This window comes from Plectrocnemia conspersa, unplaced genomic scaffold (assembly GCF_051122295.1).
Source record: "Plectrocnemia conspersa isolate PC_06_02 unplaced genomic scaffold, ASM5112229v1 ptg000006l, whole genome shotgun sequence".
NCBI lineage: Eukaryota > Metazoa > Arthropoda > Insecta > Trichoptera > Polycentropodidae > Plectrocnemia > Plectrocnemia conspersa.
In genome coordinates, this window is record NW_028277170.1 from 15,133,941 (window position 1) to 15,153,355 (window position 19,415).

The following is a 19,415-nucleotide window of genomic DNA, read 5'->3' on the forward strand; positions in this document are numbered from 1 at the left end:
AGATCTGGAACTATTGTTATGTAGTCTTGAGTATCTAAAGCAATACATATGTGCTTTGGCACTATGTTCTTATATTTTTATTTACGGTTTATTATATTATAAAACGCATCTGATATGCGTTTTATAATAAAAAGCAGCTCAATGGATCCCTTTTTGGCAAGATTCTGATTTAATAACGGAAATTTAGAGTTTTGATTGTTTGTATTCAGGTTTAGCATAATGACTAACTGACTTCACATAAGTTAATTAGCTTGGTGTAATGATTGGTCTCTGATTACACATGCATCGTAAAAGCACCGTTTCTGATGGTATACGGGTGTGAGACGTGAAAACAGCATCAGCCACTTAAAACTTTTAAGCAGGGCTGTGGAGTCGTTAAAAAAAACACGACTCCGACTCCGACTCCGATTCCGATATTTATCAACAACACGACTCCACTCCGACTCCGACTCAAAAAAGTTTAATTTTATCAGGTATTTTTGGTGTTTTTCTACACGTTTAATATTCATACGTTATACACATTCATTATTACGCAATTAAAAATTCATAAATTTCATAATTTAAAAAATGCTTGGAGTCGCTCATTTTTCACGACTCCGACTCCGACTCCAACTCCGGCCAAAACACCACGACTCCACGACTCCAACTCCGACTCCGACTCCACAGCCCTGCTTTTAAGCCATATATTCTGTGGTAGGTTTTCAGTAGCGTCAATATAGCAACGAGTTATATTGAAAGAACGGCGTCATCAAACATGTATATCAAAATACAATTCTTAAGGTGGGCCGGACCACTCGTAGCATGCAAAGCGGTTAACTTATTGTAAGCTTCCGAACATTTGACATTATCAACTGGCGTTGCGAAGTCCAGGATAAAACGATATTAAGGACAATATACTACACTAAGAAGCATCATAATAATAAATTTGAATTGTCAATATGCTTGCCTTTTTGGATACTATTTGTAAAAGTGTATAAATCTATAGTATTAAAACTATATATATGTATATATTTATCGATCTCACCAAACTTCCCTAATATTGTCTTACACATGTGTATGTATGAACAAAATACCAACAATAAAATTGTGTGCTTCATGACCAACTTTTAAATACATCCACGATCTATATCTATTTTTTTATATTTATCCACCTTGCACAGATTCATACAATGAAAATAAACATTTATTCTAAACCGATATCATCTATTAATTTCCCAAACAAGCTGACACAAAATATCCGTTCGAGGGTTTAACCTTTGAAATTTATGCATATCGAAAGGGTGCAGTTTAAAACGAATATTAAATCATTAAAATTAAAACCGCATTTAATTTTAAATTTTAATCGAAATTTCGTTCTGACGTGCGAACAGAAAATAAAATTTAGTGAAATTAATGGTTAATTTCTAGAAAAATAACAAGCATACGGACCAATCAGAGCGTGAAACCTAAAAAAAAAACAATTTGTATAATATACCATTTGTATGTTACGTGAATAATATTCTAACACAAATAACTGTTATATACAATAATAAAACTTAATAAAACGTAAACGCGTAAAATGAACGATATCGTTAGCGTTAGCACTTCACGGTAGGTGCATGCAATTATGTGAAATAACATTATTATTTATAAAAAAATCAAAACCTATTCAGCTTTAATAATATTTGTTCTATTTCCTAGATCAATTATCAAACGATACTTAAGTATATTTATTAACAAGTTATATAAAATAGTATTTACTAATGTGTTTATGATTAACATGAAATAATATAAAAAAATCGAATAGTAGTAATCTGTATTGCATAACGTACGTATGTATATGTGAGAGAGTTAGATCGTTCAAAAACCACTCAACCCTTATCGGCCCAAAGCACACAAAATTCGCGTAATACTCTAATTTGTACCTTTCGGCCATAATCTAAAATGTGTATGTAAAGTATTGAATCAATATCCGACATATGACTGATTTTGATTAAAATACGAATAAAATATTTGATAAATTCATTCATAGATCTTTTTAGATGTACATATGTATATTAAAGTTACTAAAAAATCTTTAAATAGTTTTCTAAAATGTACATCTATGTGCGCTTTCTCCAATGCGGCAGGATTATCTGTAATTCCGGATGTGATGGCACGAGCGAGCGACCTAACTCATGATCGGGAGCAGGAATAACACTAGCGTTTATAGATTCACAAATGCATTTTATAGTCTCACTCTTTTATGTCTATAACGGTACAAAACTTTAGATTTTTTTTAGTAAATCAGGTATTTAAATAAAATAGAGAATTTCTCGAAAAATGCTAAATCGAGAGTTCTCAGTTCTATAGCCTTTTGCGTTAAAATTAAATTTGTGCGAATATTTTAAAATGGGTGGGTTCGTGTCAGATGTTTAAAAATGTGCAAGCTTTCTTGAAAGCTCTTAATAAATGTCGGAAATATTTGAACGGTAAAAAATGCTAAAAAATATTTTCTCAATCCAATTGGTCTTCTCTTTGCTTTGAAAATCTAAGAATTGCATTAATAATCAGATAAAAAGAAATCGCTCCGCGTTGAAATCGGTAGATTTGATGCGGCGAACTTTACTCTCGTTTTTCAATAATCCAAAGATAAGTTTTAATCTATATCTTGTTCGAAATATGAAAAATGTAAAGTAGCAACAGCTACCATTGCCAATTTTCTCGACGATTCCGGTATAAATACAGTAGCCCGAAATTCCTTCGTAACTGGACGTTCTGGTCTTTTGATTATTGTTCTCTTCAACGATCATCCAGTTCTCTGTTCATAAATAATATAAAGATATATTAAATAATATTATGTATTATTCAATTCACATATTTTTTTAAATTTCATAATTTCTCGAGAATTGACGAAAAAATCGATAAGTGAAACCAGCATTGTAAGAATATATTATATCTTAAGGCAAATTCATACTATTGCGAAAAACTTTGGCACGGTACATTTTGTTTAGTTATATTTGAATCGATATATTTCGTTCCTCAATATATTTATTATAGAAAGCAGAGCTTTCAAAAAGAATTACGCGGCATCTTGAAGTTATGGGAGGTAAAATTGTGATATTCTGGAGAAATATAACGAAGTACCCATAAACCCCTTCACTATGAGCTATCTTATTTGTAAAGCGTTATTTATTGGCTACATTTCAACATTGTCAAGTGTCATGTTATTTTCCAGCTCTTATTGCCCTGCGGATGTCCCTTATACATACAATATTAGTTTAAGCAAAGTGTTTTAACTAGTAATATTTACGTCAAGGAAGTTTGAGCAGGGATGCTTTTTATGTGTATGTATATATCATAAAGCACCTGTTGATGAAGACCAATCTATTATCAATCTCGTCGTTGAAATTATTTTTACAATGAAATAAAGACCACAGATATACATTTTCGTCTCCCGTTTTAAATGAAAACACTTTTGATTTGCAGATTGCCCTCAATAAACTTGTTTCATTCGTTTTTCATAAACCATTCTTTACTGTTGTATTCGTCATTAAATATTTTAAAATACTCGCTATAATAAAAAATCCTCTACTAATAAGATACTTTTAAGTATTATTCCATAGCTTTAGATGAAAGCAGTGACGTTTGATAGATTAGAGGAATTGTACTCGAATTTAATTTTACTGAAAAATTGACTTTCCTAGTTTCACTGAAGGGCGCGTTTTTTCACAGATTTGTATGAAGCTGCAAAAGCAGCATTAGCAAAATTTCGCGTAACCACCACTGATGGTTGGTAATGGTGGTAGATGACACTAGTTGATGACCATAAATAAAGCGACGTTAAAATGCGGTCATTAACAAAATAAATGTAATAATAATCAATACGATTAAATCAACGTTAATTTAATAATGAACATAAAATCGTTAATACTGTGTAATTTACTGTAGTAAGGTGGTTAAGCCATAAACTCAAAAGGAAAACTTGAATTTAAAAATATTATATTTTATTCATGGAATATGCAATATGTTCGAATACAGTTGATCTAATTACCATTACTTAAAACGGTGTTTCATAATAATTAAAATTCTATCTCCCGGTTATAGTTTTGTTTCAAACGCAACAATGTGCTTCAAATTTAAAGGACTTTGATGTCAAACCAGCGTTAATTACAAACTTAACAGGTAGACGCGTTTGTTACGGTGTGTTTTGCACCACAAGCGAGAGACACGATAGGTGTAACAAGTAAAATTGTACACGTTCAATTACTCACAGATACATTATAAAAAAATTAAGAGATTTTTATTACGTTTTTATTTCTGAATAAATGTATCGTTGTTTGTACGCTGTTACAATGAAATATAAATAATATTAGTGAAGTTTAAGATATTATTAATAAATTCTCAAAACCAATATAAATTCTTTTCAACAAATTACATTTGAAAGAATACATATTTTGGTATAATATGCCACCAAAAGTCTCTGAATAGAGTAATATTATTACAAGATTACATAGACATATCAAGGTTCTCAAGGTTCAAATTTCGGTCCAATTATGTTTCTTCTGTTTATTTGCGATATCTATAAAGTAATTAAAAATAATTACGTTTCGCAGATGGCCTTTCGGTATTCTTTAAAATAGATTCCATTGAGGATTTTAACATTTTAACATATTATAAGTTGTGCTCGTTTTTTTAAATTTAAAAATCCAAAACACATTGGTAAAACTTATACGTGGTTCGAATTAAAATCTTTAGCTCTACAAAATATTGTATTCGCTTTTGCGGTAAATTTATTTGATTACAAGGTTTCAAAATGGAATGTCAAATAGACAAAAGTGAGCAATTTCGACACCTTTCTGCTCGCATTCAATCAAGGGAATAAAGTCGCCAAAGCTGCTCGCGATATTTGCGCAGTGTACGGCGAAGATGCTATGAATGAATTTCGACCTAAAAGAATGGAGCATTCCGGACGACCAGTGGAATTCAATGAGTACCGCTTAAACCATATTATTCATAGAGATCCACTTCAAACCATCGTAGAATTAGCTGAGCAGATGAATTGTAGTCACATAACCGTATGCTTCATAAGATTCCCATGTCGTCTGGATGAAATACCGTTACACAAACTAGAATGCTTTATCTTTCTTCATTGCATGCGACACCCCTCCCACTTTTATTTGTAGGGGATCGGCGTCAGTCCTGGATTGTTTAATGAATAAATTTGATTAACCTACAATACCACTAACTTCATTCCATAATTTTACTACTTATGTATCTGATTTTTTTTAATTTTGTGCGGAATTTCAACGATATTTTAAATAAATATAATTATTATAGTCATTATTAAATATATTCCTACTATTTTTGTTTCCAAAAGCAATAAAATATTTATATTTATTATAAGAAAAGAGCATTATTATATAATACAAATAAAATGATGAATATTTCTTTAGAAGTGCAGGGTAACACCCCCACGGTGTATGGCTGAGAGGCAAATAGTAGTGGATTCTAATAAGAATGTAACGGTAAACCGTCGAGCTCGATAGGGAATCTTAGGATGCTAACCGATTTGGGTGTTCTATTGCAAGAAGTCTACAGATTTAAACATGCATATCGAAAGCATGTGCAATAAAGATGTTAGGATTTGTATTGCGAAAGCGCATGAATTAAGAAGCTTCAGTTAATATACTGTCAAGTTCTTCGTACCACATTTTTTTGATCATTTCTTTTAGTTTTTATACACTAGATGGTTTGTGCACTCTAATTATTTTTTAATAGATTTAATTCCGCATTTTTCCTTATGATCTGAAATCTTTTAATAAATATTTAGTTGTATTTTATTTTTTAATCTCATTTTTAAGACATTGATAGAATTGATTTAAAAAACATATAACTGACTATTTTCGCCCAAAGACGGTGCAGAATCATCTACGAAGATTCAGTAAAATTTGAGTCCAGGTGCTCTTTCATCGAAGGGATTAAAAAAAAATTCAGGATGATTTTGTAATCTGCCGTCTTTACCGTTCCGTTGATAAAGTGTATACTTCCCACTCCAAAATACGATAAGCATACCCAGATCATTTGGCTTCCTGGATTTCGCACAGCTGGCTGGATATAATAATCACGGTATTTTTCGCTTTTTCGACGACAATAAACCCGAATAAATTAATTTTGCTCTCATCAGAGAATATCACCCTTCTCCAATCGATAGAAGTCCAATTTTTATGCCAATTAGCCCATTCCGTGCGTTTCTGTCGCATTTTTTGGCTAATAACGGCTTTTTAGCAGGTACGGTCGATGAGATCTTTATATCTGAGACGCTTACGAGTTGTGACCACAATTATTTATTTGTTTTTGTATCATTGAATTCGCTAGAAGATGTAATTTTTCTTAACTCGATTTGTTGAACTTAAATCAATGTTTTTTTTAACTCTTTAAACTGTTGATTAGTTACAAGTTGCAACTTACAACTGACAGACTGCGAAATTTGTCTCATCGAAAACCCCATTGACAAATACACAATGATATTGGCTTTCACTTAATTTCAAGCGATTCGGTATTATGACTTTTAAAATTATTTTCTCCACAAAAGCTGTTAGTTAATTGACTTGGTAACTACTAGAAAACAATACAGACTTAACCCTAAATAAACACATAAATAATCAGAGATTTCCAGCAAGAAATATCATTTATTTACGATTTCGAGAAGTGATTTTTAGGCACACTACTGTACATGTATATAATACATATATTTTGTTATTATATACATATGTATATTTATTTCTGTGCAGGGTGCATTGGCACATGTATTTAAATAAATAAATATACTTTGAATAATCTCACCTAATAAGTGCATTCAATCTATTTTTTTTATTACAAAATACGTCCATATAAAAGTAATCTAAGAATACATTTTCTATTATGTCACGGATAATATTTGTATCTCAAAAGTTAGAGCAATAGATCATAAATATTTAGGAGAAGAAGTATATAATTTTTTTTAACCTACTTCCCAAAATACTTTTCGGAATTAATTAAAATATTTCCTACCTAATTACTACTCACATATATACGTCAAGTATCTATTTTTATTTGCTCAAATTTAAAATTTATTTTTTAAAGCGAATTTAGGTACTTCTACAAATTTTAAATCCGAACGTAATGTATTAAATAAATAAAAAGCTTGCACGTTCTTATTAATAATGATGTACCAGTTGAAAGCTCTCGTTAGTTGAGTGTTTTGTGAATGAACGAACCATTAAAGAAGATGATATTTAATTAAAACATAATCAATCATTGTCCGTTAATTTATTAAACGTGTGTTTTAATTAAAGGATATCCATAAATTCCGTTAGGATTATAATCCATTTTAAAATGCAGATTAATAATTATTATACAATATTTTACACGTTTTTATTTTTATTTATTTGCAAAAATATACATTGAAGGATTTTGATGAAATTATTTTACATATCTAAGAAAAAAATATTAATAATCAAATTGTATAGTTAGTTAGATTTAACCGTATTTTTATATGAAAAATAACATTTTATATTCTGCTGCCGATCATTATATTCGTTGGACACTATCTAAAAATGATTCCTAGCGTATATTGTTATAAATATACAGATATCATTCAAATATTTAATTAAGAGACAACAAATGAAAATAATAAAATCATTACAATAAGTGAATTAGAACATTATTTTTGCTCCTTTATGACAATATATTAGAACATAGTAAGAGTTTCTGTGCGCTTTCCATATTTATGACTTATTTTCAATTATTACGAAAATATTGCGCAATTAGTTTGTTACTAGGTACCTAGGTATCATATACTTCTAAAAATCAATTAATGTGTTACAATCGCAAAAAAATGTGTTAATTAAACATTTTTTATGAAAAAACACTACAATGGCATTTCGCCCAATGTTACTCAAACCATTAAAATGTTCGCCGCCATCTTCGCTTGATCGTCACTTACAGAAATTAATTACTATTTTATATTCTAATTCCACTAAAAAAAACCTACAATGCAGTTTTTCTTTGTGTAATAATTTTTTTTGTATACTATGTTGTTTACGTCACGTTACAGCTGCTCTTTTTCTAATGATTTTTTTATTGTCAGTTTTTATCAATTTACTTTGTAAGAAATATATATTTATTAATAATCTGTGAAATATTAATCATGTTGGTTTCATTCCGTCCGGTTCACTGTTGGCAATCTTTCAGCAAAACTGTGTCAAAATCTCTCCATGCGCGAATTCAAGTTGATTTTTTTACATTTCAAATTATGTAGAATTGTTGTAGTGATATCGAACTCTTACAAAATCCAATAAAATGAAAGATCTGCATTGTTCGTTGTCTCATATAATTGTAAAGAATGCTTATGCTTAAAATATTATTATAAATTGTAAGCACATAATACATTGACGCCGGGGCGCGCACATTATTTAGTAAGCGCAGATTTTGGCTAATTTACTTGACGCCAGGGCACGCGCACATATGCTCAGTTAGATATTTTGTAATGCTAAGAGATGTTGGATATTAATATTTTTTAATGCTATTAGTATTATTAAAAAATATTTAATTTTGTACTATTTTTCCGTGATTTGCTTTTACAAATTTTCATTACCATTTATCGAGCATTTAAAAAGGTAAATATAATTTCCGGCCTTTGTGAAAACGACGAAAGGGTTTTACGAAATTATATTATTAAACTTAATTTTTTCGAAAATATTTTTAATCAATTATTTAAACAAACTATGTACTCGCTGTCGCTAGGTAACGCAGCTAGTAATATTATATATAATTATTGTTTTGTTTTTTTTTCAAATATCAATTCTTTCGAATACTTAGTGGACAAGTGATATATCTCCGTAAATTTTTGCAACTTTTCATTACCATTATTTCTGGTCTTTGTGAAAACGACAGAAGGGATTTAAAAATGCGTCTTTTATATTATGTGATTATTTTTTAATCCATTATTTAAACAAATTATGTACCTAACCAACTGTCCGTCACTCACTAGTTATACAAAATTATTGTTTTTTTTCAGCTTTAAATTTAATACGATAGCTAAATTTATAATAACCCATTGTTGCAAACAATTCTAGTCGCATTGCGTATTACTGAGTATTACTATGGTATCTTTGGGTTCCGCTGCTTTATATGTATATGTGTATGTTGGAATTACCTACTCGCTTATGGACGTAGCCATCCGCAGAATAATACGCTGGTATTATACGTTGATGTGTTCAATGTCAGCTACGAGAAGCTGGTCCTATTTTAATTTATTTGTTATTTTATCGTGCTATGTGTTTTTTTTATTCATTTATTGTAATTTGTTAAAACGTGATTATTTTTTGTTTCAGTGGCGGCGCCGGCGGGCACGCGCGCGGGCGCGATGGACGGCGCGCGCGCGCTGGACGTGCTCCCGCTGCTGCAGGACCGGCTGGCGGCTCTGCCCGGCGGCAGGGACCGCCGCGGGGGCGCACTCCTCACGGTGCCCTCCTCACCTAGGAGAGAGCGCGCCAAGCCCGACGACTATCGACGGCTCCTGCAGTACCTCATGGCCATACCAAAGTGAGTTACTTTAAGTGATCATGTGGATTCTCAGTTGGATTAGAGTAATGGACATAAATTGTCCGACACATTCCGATATAAATAGTTACAATTCAAAAAATGTATTCTCAAGTCCTATAAATTTAAATCTCTAAAAACAGGCAATGTGATATTGGTTGACGCAAACTTTAATATTCTAAAAGTATCAACTCATTGCACACAAAACGCTATTATCTCAATGTGATCCAAAAATGTACAAGTCTCAGTTTATGAAGATGTTATCTTATAACGCTCCATTGCTCAATACTAATTTCTTTTGGGATCAGTCGAGGATCTGCGTCTATCACGACATTAAAATGCCTGTAACTTCAATGGGAAGTCAAGCGCGGGGTTTATCTTCTAAGAATAACTTTTCGAAACAAAACTCGTTGAGGCAGAAACTATACATTCAAGTTTTCACCATATTTTAACCGTATACTAAATATATGTTTTTAGTCGCATTAGTTGCACTTCTTCCGTTTTATATTTTATGAGCATGCAATGTCATAAATTAATTTTATTTTGAGGCTAATAAACATCTTGCTAGTCAGAAAGTGTCTGTTTTGCAATTAAAAACAAAAATCTGTTTCCAAAATAAAATACGATCATTTACACTTTCTGCAATAATTTAGTGTTAAACCTAATACGTATGCTACTGCTACCTCGAAATTGTCAGTAACAAAATGATTATTATTAAAGTGCGAACTAAAAAATTGCACATCGCAGCGCTCCTCGATAGTGGTATACTCATTGAGAGGCGCCGCTATATTTCAACAGCTGCTTCACCATTTTTTTGTTGCGCACGTGTTCAATTCCCACATTAAAAACAAACGTTGATAATTTAATTTGTAATTTATACACTAACTTTCTCTTAACAAAAATACTACTGAAAAACCGAAACAAGTGATATTAATCTTATAACTGCGTTAAGAAAAAACATAGAAATACGTATGCTTGGGTGAATGTTGAAGCGATGTATATTGCGTTTTAATGAATCAGATAAGCTAAGATATTTTTTGAAATCAATGATTATTACCGTTTTAATTTAAAAATACAGTACAGGAAATGCAAATTTAACATAAGATTTACTATATCATAACACAAAAAAGTCCGATTTTTATTATTGTAATAATTGTAATTGTACGTCGATATTTTAATATAAATTTGAACATCAAAATAAAACTTGAAAGTATTTTTCTTTAACTAAACTTCAACTATTATATATTAATTGCTAAGAGCATAAAAAGTTACTATTTTATGTGTTAAGTAATGATTATAATTTTTATTTATTCTAACGTTTGTGATGGTTATTTAATTTTATTATTTGTGATTTTAATAATATTGTTTATATTGAATTTGGAGCTCCTTTTTAAGATTATCATATTAGTAAAAATAAACAATGATACAGTTATATGGACATATACATTTCATTAAACATATCAATTACATTCATCTTTATATATAGTAGTACAGTACAGACCAGTGGTATAGTCGATGACTAATACCTGAAAGATCTGGGTTCAAATCCCATATGAACCCTGATGATTTCTATCGTGTCTTTGACATTGGAATTAGTGATAAGTATAAAATTATAACTTATATCGATAATCACAGATGAGATTTTCCTAGATTTATCTAATTTCACGGATAAATAATTAAAATAAAATCGAGCTAGTTGGTGCATACTGTAATCTATTGATTTTAAACGATAATAATAGTTTATAATTAATAAAGTAGATGTTACTGATTTACAGACTTATATTTCATTCTGGTGTCTCACTACTTACTTAATTGTATCGCATTGGGAATTGTTTTTTTTTTGCTTTAAAATTTTTTGGATTACTATTTCTAATTTAAAATAATAATCTATTAGCGAATGACCACACAATATCAAATTGCCTTTTCACTTCCGCAATGGAATATATATTATTTATATTTAATATCTTACTTATTTTATATTAAAATTAAGTTAAACGCAAAATACTGAATTATACAATTTTTTGGCGAAAAATAACTCCCGTCAAACTTTTTTCTCAAACATTACATCTCGAGTATGTCGATTTATTTAAAAGTCCATGCCTCGAATCCATACAATATATGGAGTAATTCAAGGATCAAAATATGCGAGCCATAGTTAATGTTTCTACCTCTCCATATTTTCAACAACTTTGCCATTGCACTTGTTGCCATCCCGATCCATCTCATATCTCGTTACCTTTAAATATTTGAAACAAAATGTTTTTTTATGAACATGTTTATATGAAACTAGCGCTTTATTTTCTATTGGAGAAACAACTTTTAGATAGAATTTACTGTCAATAAATCTCTGTTGTTCTAAATGTATCTCATTGGCAATCTCCCTTTTCCCTTGTCATTTAACGAAATTTACCCTTCTTGCTAGAAACCGAATGTCTGTTGGGAATAATTAATAATTCTGATCTTGAATCTATAATGTGACGGGTTCATTGAGATTGACAGATTCCATTGAAATATCTAAAAGTCACTTATAATATCTCGAATATTAGTGCGAATTTTCTCTATGTTTAAATATGTATATTTTAATTACAATTATGGCTTGCGAGCTTCAAGAAAAAGCTTGAAAACCGCAAACAAACCGCGTTGCAAATTAACGGTTATTTTATATTCTTACATACTATATTGCTCGTTTATGTTGTCGGGTGCGCGTAGTTGCACAGATTAAAAGACTCGGGGTTGAAGGTAAATTTTACCTTTTTACTATAACGAGTGTTGCAATCTGGCGTTAATTAGCGTTTGCTGTTGGCGTTAATATTGTTATTTGCTACTCTGCAGTTATAATGTCATTGTTCACCGTTCAACGTCATTTGTTACCGACGTAAGAAAGTTTCGTTTGACGTTAGACAATATTCGCCATTATAAACTCGAGTCGACATTACAAACGTAGAACTCGGCGGAAAATTAATTCAATACAAAGTCGTATCGCGAAAAAGAGCAGCTCGGAATTTCCCGACAGTTTTTAACACAAAATATAACGACAAGTCGTGTTTTGCGGCACACCTAAAATAGATGAATACCATCATACATAATTATTTCAGCTCCTCATAGCTATCGCCGAAAACATTATTGTGTTTGATTATTATTATTTATTTATTTTATTTTATTAATTTATTTAGCTTAATAGCTAATCTTTACATCTAACAAATTTAGTAAACATATATAAAAATATATAAAAAATACATAACAGAAAGAAAAAATAAAAATATACAATAATAAAGTCTTAATATTATAATTTATTTCTATATGTACGAAGGTGTTTTTTTATTCCATTAATGAAACCCGTTATATTTTTGCTGTTTCGGATTTCTCTTGGAAGACTATTATATAAATCAAAACCTCCGTACATAATTCCCCTAGCCGTACTCGTTTTCTTATACTTAATTATCTTTCAATTTTCTCTATTTCTAGTATTATATTTATGTACATCTTTATTTCTTATTAAATACTTATTAAAATATTCTGGTAACATATTATTTTCTAACATATATAAATACTAAAACATTCATACTCAATATTTCTTGAACATTCAACCATTCTAATATATCAATGATGCTTGATGATTCGTGCTTGAGGATAATTCTCAAACGCTGGGTGTTTAATTGAAACTTGATTTATATTTTATTTTTTAAAGTAAATATTTTTATTTACAAATCAATGATTTAAAAAAATTACATGTCTGTGACTAAAGAGGTTATGCAGTATTTACGAAGTTTTTATTCTATAATATTTATTCACTCAATAACTTGGCGATATGCATTTATAAAATGTTTGTAATAATATCGGGAAACTATTAGTATTGCTATTTGATTATATATCCCTAATATTGTAATAGTATCAGGAAACTAATAGTATTGTGATGCACAAATTGGAAGATACATATGTACATATGAGGCCTGAGGATTAATTTCATTGTGGCGCATTAATTGAAACGTCCTTTGTTGTGCATCGAACAATGTGATATTAATATCTCTGAAAACCGTTTTGATATGCGTTTTGTCGCGCAGAGAATATATAAACTGTCCTATTTAAAACACGATGCAGTTTTATGACGTTGTTTTTATTTGAAATACATAACATATACATTATATTTTCTTTTATTTAAGTAATAAATATGTTTACAATTAGATGTTCAATTCTAGTCTATGTACTTCAATCAATCTCAAAATAGACATAAAAATATAATTCTATATTAATATTTTAAAAATTTAAATGAATGCTTGGAACATAAGTTTACATATATCATTTAAGGATGTTGTTCCAAAAATTATAGGCTTGTCCATGAACTATATAATATTGGTTTGATTAGTCTAGTTTAATATGAAAGCTCCTACCTTGCCTAATAAATGTACTTAAAAACTTCCTTTTATATTTACACAAAACATATAAACAACTTTTTTTAATTATAAAGTATCTTATGGTGTAACTAAAAAACGTTCTTGTGTTATATGCGGCGTTTAAACGGCCCTTAAACAACTAAAATACACAAAAAAACAATCAACAAAGGTGTAACAAAATGTTTTTTAATATCAGTTATATTTTGAGCTGATGGTATTTATTATTATTATTTATTTAAACTGCAAACCTACTTTTAAATGATACAAATTGTTAGGTTTTAATATTATTTTAATATGTTGCAAATATTTTTGTATTATTTTGTTTTATTAATATTTAGTTTATTTGCAAATCTATTTTAAATCGTAATACAATGTTTAGTTTTATTTTTATCTAGTTAAGTTTTAAACTATTTTCAAATGAATTGAAAATGCTAAGTAGTTTTTTATAGATTAAACCATTTTAACTATCATTGAAATTCCTAAATATTAATGTCTAATTTCAACCATTAAATTTAAAAATAGATTAAAAAATCAGAACGAAACAAAAATAACATTTAAAACCAAAAACGTTTAGGGTCCGGTATTCGCACACTCGCTAGCGTGGGATACTGACAGCTAGTCTATAAAAAAATTAGTTCGTAGAAGAAAATAAATGAGGTCGTATATTCGCATATATTTAATTTAGAGATATTTTCCAATATTTTCACAGAAGTCGCAGGAATATTTAAATATGCTCATAATTCCCTCATTTTAATTTTTAAAAACATGTACAATTTAAATATTGAGCTATATTCGTATCATGGAAACTTTATATGTACATATATTTAAAACGTCGTGGCTTATTTTGAATAGTCTGCTAATTATTCATTGTCGTTTCCTTCGTCAATTCAGAGTTGTCCTTTTAGGGGTAAACTATTTCAACTTCCGACAGTCATCGACAGCTGACATTACCATGTGTCGTAATCAAAACCCCATTATCAATATTTTATTAGTATTGCGGTGTGAATTGAATTTCAAAACTCACTTTCTCCTGTTGATAAAATACATTACATTCGGTTAAAATTAAACAATTTAACAGTGCTGGTCTAAAATCGGCGCTGCCTATAAGTAATTTTTTTTAATCATTTTTCTGCACTGAAATATCAGCATATCGCTAGCTGAATGGTACGTACCATACAATAAATAAATGAAGTCAATAATGCGTTTAGCAGCATATTAGCAGCTATCTCTAAAAATTGCTAAAAATAAAATAAAACTGCTAGTTTAAATTAGGCCTTTTTAATACGCCTAAATATTTCTTTTTACGACCTTTTTATGTTAGGTATATATACAATACATGTATCGTATATTAGGTAGCTTTATTTTATTAGGCATCTTGTTTATCTTTTTATTACAAAATATTATATTTTACTTTTAAACTCATTCACAACTAAACGCAGCTTGCTATTTTTTGCATCAAATTATCCCTTTGAAAGAAAAGTATTTAATGAACGTTTTTTTCATTCATAATTCGCGATGAATGGATATCATAAGAATGAATAAATTTTGCAGTAATTTTTTTCATCTCTGTCTGTTTAAATGATGTTTTTTTAATTAAATAAATAAAGAATTCAATCTTAAATAACTAGGTTTGTTTTTTACGATACAGAAATACATATAATAATTTGCGATATTTGAAATCTGAACTACATCAATAGTCTATTATCTGCCGTGAGAGTATTTGCTTTACGTTTTGAACTCTATACGTTCTCACAGAATTTAAGCATCAGTTGCGTAACGCGTTATATGCCGTGTATCAGTGCTTTCAAAACTTTTATGATATAACTAGGCTATTCATGACGTAACATATGCCATCAACATTATATTAGTTTTATGTATGTTTGAAGTTTAACATTTATATTTTTATCAATATACTGATAAACGTATCACATATCTCGTGGAAAATCCTATTTAAGATACACCGGAGTTATTGTTTCCTATTTTATAATCACTAAAAATATCTTTCATCTTCTTCTCGTATTGAGTTGTAATATTAAAGTAAAGTATATTATATAGCACTTACAAATTATATACACAATAAATTAAACGTTACACTATTATTTTTAATAACGGATTTTTCCACTGCTAATTTAACAATCAAGATACCGATTAATTTGTTAATCTAATGTTTTGATTGCAAGATAGATCAATGTTAATTCAAATGCTAAAAAGTAAAAGTAATTAGTTTTTAACTTAACCTATTCATATATATAAATTATTGATGTATTAATATAAGTGCTGCTCAAAATCATTGGTCATAGACTTACGAGGAACATTTAGTACGAGTCTCTAGAGCAGTGGAGCACTTTTGATCATGGGAAAAAGTGGCGGTGCACCAGAATTAAGAGGTCGAAAAAAATATGTGGACATAATTTTTATTACATATTTAAAAAAAATAATAGTTACATACAAAATTACATACAATTTTTTTAAATTAAATTATAAAAAAAAGTGTAATATTGAAAATAAATTTAGTTAGTTAATTTTGCCCTAGAAACAATTTTTAATTACGTGTTTTATTAAAAATATTTGTATTCATATTTGAAGGTGATCTTTGGGTGGCAAATCTAAGTGGTGCATTTTCCCCCCTTTATTTACCCAAAATGACGTTCCTGCTTAACATAATGGAATTTATATGATCAATCAAAAATTAATTAATGTGATACCTGAGCTTATTGGCTTTTGCAGATATCAGAAATATTAGGTCGAATATTTGATATAGTTACCCTGAATTCTTCGTTTAAATTTTTTTCTGTCTTTCTCGTTTTTTAGTTTTCATATTAGTTGTTGTTGAGAAACCAAGCTCACACATATATGATGTTGAAAACTGTAACAAAATTTTCAGTGCCTTCATGTAAAGAACAGAATATTCCTCTTGGATATTAATCCAAAAATTCTTCATAGTTATTTCGGAAAATTTAATTTTTAGTGTACGATCTGTCGACAATGAGACTAATTTGATGTTTTCGTATCCGGTCATAATTTTCTATATTTAAGGATGGAAAATAATGTGCAATCTTTTCTTCCAATAAAGTTAAATGTTCTATTATTGCGGAAATAACTCCCTCGGGAATGTTTTCGTTAGGTGAAGGAAACATATCTACTTTTTTCTATTATTCGATTTTTCCAAAGAGTTATTTTTTTCCGAAATCCTGTCAATTTGTCAACGGATGTCATGAATTTTTCGTTTTTTCCTTGAATGCTTGTGTTAACGTTATTTAAGTAATTAAAAATATCTGCTAAATATGCCACTTTAGCAAACTAATCATTATTCTGAAGACATTTTACAAAATCATCCATACCTTCATTTCGAAAAAAGATTAACAATTCATTCTTAAGTTCTATGAATCGGCATAAAACTTTACCCTTAGATAACCACCTGACTTCAGTGTGAAAAAGCAAACACTCGTACATAGCTTCCATAGAAATGCAAAGTTTTTTAAACATGCGTGTTTTTAAAGGTCTCAATTTTATGAAATTCACTATATTTACAACTTGATTTAGTACAGATTTTAGTGCTGTTGGTAATGTTTTCGAAACTAAATATTCTCTATGTAAAAAACAGTGCGTAGATATAATATTAGGTTTTCTTGGCAAGGGCTACAAATCCTTTAAATGAGCCTACCATTGAATGAGCACCATCCATACAAATTCCTACACATAACTTCCATGATATTTTAAATTGTTCTAAATATGAATGAATAAGATCAAAAACATCTTGTCCTGTCGTATGCTCGGTAAGTTCTTTGCAGCATAGATATTGATTCACTATTTTGTTTTCATTTATGAAACGAACGAATCCTAGTATTTGTTTGTGCCTTACCGCTAATGTCAGTAGATTCGTCGACTTGTAAAACAAAATATCGCTTGGAAAGTTTATCGTTAACTTTTTTCTCAATGTCATCCGACACATTTAATTTTTTTTTTATTGATACTGATTCACAATTTCGTTTGGTAATAAATTTATCCATTGTGGAGTATCACGACTATAATAAAATATAAATTGATTGAAACATTAAGATTTTACTATTTTGCGGATTTTTTGTTCTTACCAATTTTTCGCGGTGCACTTGCAATAAGCTCGCGGTGCACCGGTTGAGAACCACTGCTCTAGAGACTTCCTCTTAATTGACGTCACAGCTAAAAGCTACAAAGGAATTCGTTTTACAAAATCAATTTAATTCTCAAGCTGAAAGCTGTCAGTTAATTAACACATTTATTTCGCAACTAGAATCTATAAATGCTGACGTTCGATGTCTTAATAATATATTTAGAGAACGAAGACGCCTGGTATTACTACACAATTATCGGTTTGTGGTATTATACACAGACAAACGGTTTTATCGATCATCCTTTATTAATCCATGTTTTCCGATGGTGACAATAATTTTCTTTTATCCTTCGTATAATACATTTTGTAAAAAAATGTAGGGTAATCCGCTTATCTGTTTTACATGAATTATTTATTATTTTGCGATAAACGCGAAGCTCTAGATATTTATTTTAGCAGTCTTTATAAACGATCCACCTAATTTAACCATTAGTATAAAAAAATATATGGATTACCCAATGAATATAATCGATCGCGTCATTTAAATTATTTGGTTAATTTGAATATATGTACATAATTTTACCAATACATTTTTTATCTTTTCATAAATTGAAGCGTCACTTAAGTTCTTAAGTATATGGTGTAGCACAATATTTTACCGTTTGGGAGATTAAAATCAATAGTAATAACAATAAACATTCTGGTTTTGAAGAAGAAGTGAAGTGACTTTGCAGTGAAATAGAACAGTTTGTATTATAAACATATAAATTATCACATACATAGATATGTGTAGATGTCACTATCATGCGGTGGAGTTGATATAGCAGGTCTTGGAACTCGTACAGTTTTAGCTGGCGTGTTAAGTTGTATTATTGTCCGTGGACCAGCTGAGATTCGTCCTAATGTGTTATCGTGATGCTTTCTGAATGATTCGTTGATATCTCGGTATCTAGCGTTGATAATGCGGTATCAGCTATCAAGTGTCATATTTTATAATGCTGGTTTGAGACAGCTTTAGCGAGCCGCAAATGAGAAGTTTCTTCACACCTAAAATTTTGTTTGCTACGTAATCCCGAAGTGATAATAGGTATTTTAATGTACCATAAAAAATACTTTACAATATTTATTTTAATTTTAATGATTAAAAATAAAATTTCATTCTAAAGATATTACCTTCTTCCACCCCTCGGTCATTTTAATTCTTAATGTTGGATGCTTTGATTTAAAATAATCCGGTAGCCCCTTTTTACATCGGAAAAGGCAAGGTGGATGCGATAAAACCTTCCTGGTAAGTTCCTTAATTTTATCAATCTAATTTCGCCATATGGGGATGCGCATTGTCGTGTTGTAGAACTATTCGTAGAACTGTTGACAAGTGCAGGTTTTTTACT

General features: G+C 29.7%; 1 protein-coding gene across 7 annotated transcripts in view; it reads left to right on the top strand.

Moving 5' to 3' along the window:
• Positions 1-19,415, top strand: part of trio (trio Rho guanine nucleotide exchange factor) — a 323,623-nt gene that overhangs the window by 37,207 nt on the left and 267,001 nt on the right. For all 7 annotated transcript variants that reach the window (XM_088188191.1, XM_088188194.1, XM_088188195.1 and 4 more), the window contains exon 2: positions 9,336-9,546. In XM_088188191.1, the coding sequence (XP_088044317.1) occupies positions 9,368-9,546 (179 nt within the window). In that variant the 5' untranslated portion in view covers positions 9,336-9,367. The remainder of the gene's footprint in view (positions 1-9,335; positions 9,547-19,415) is intronic.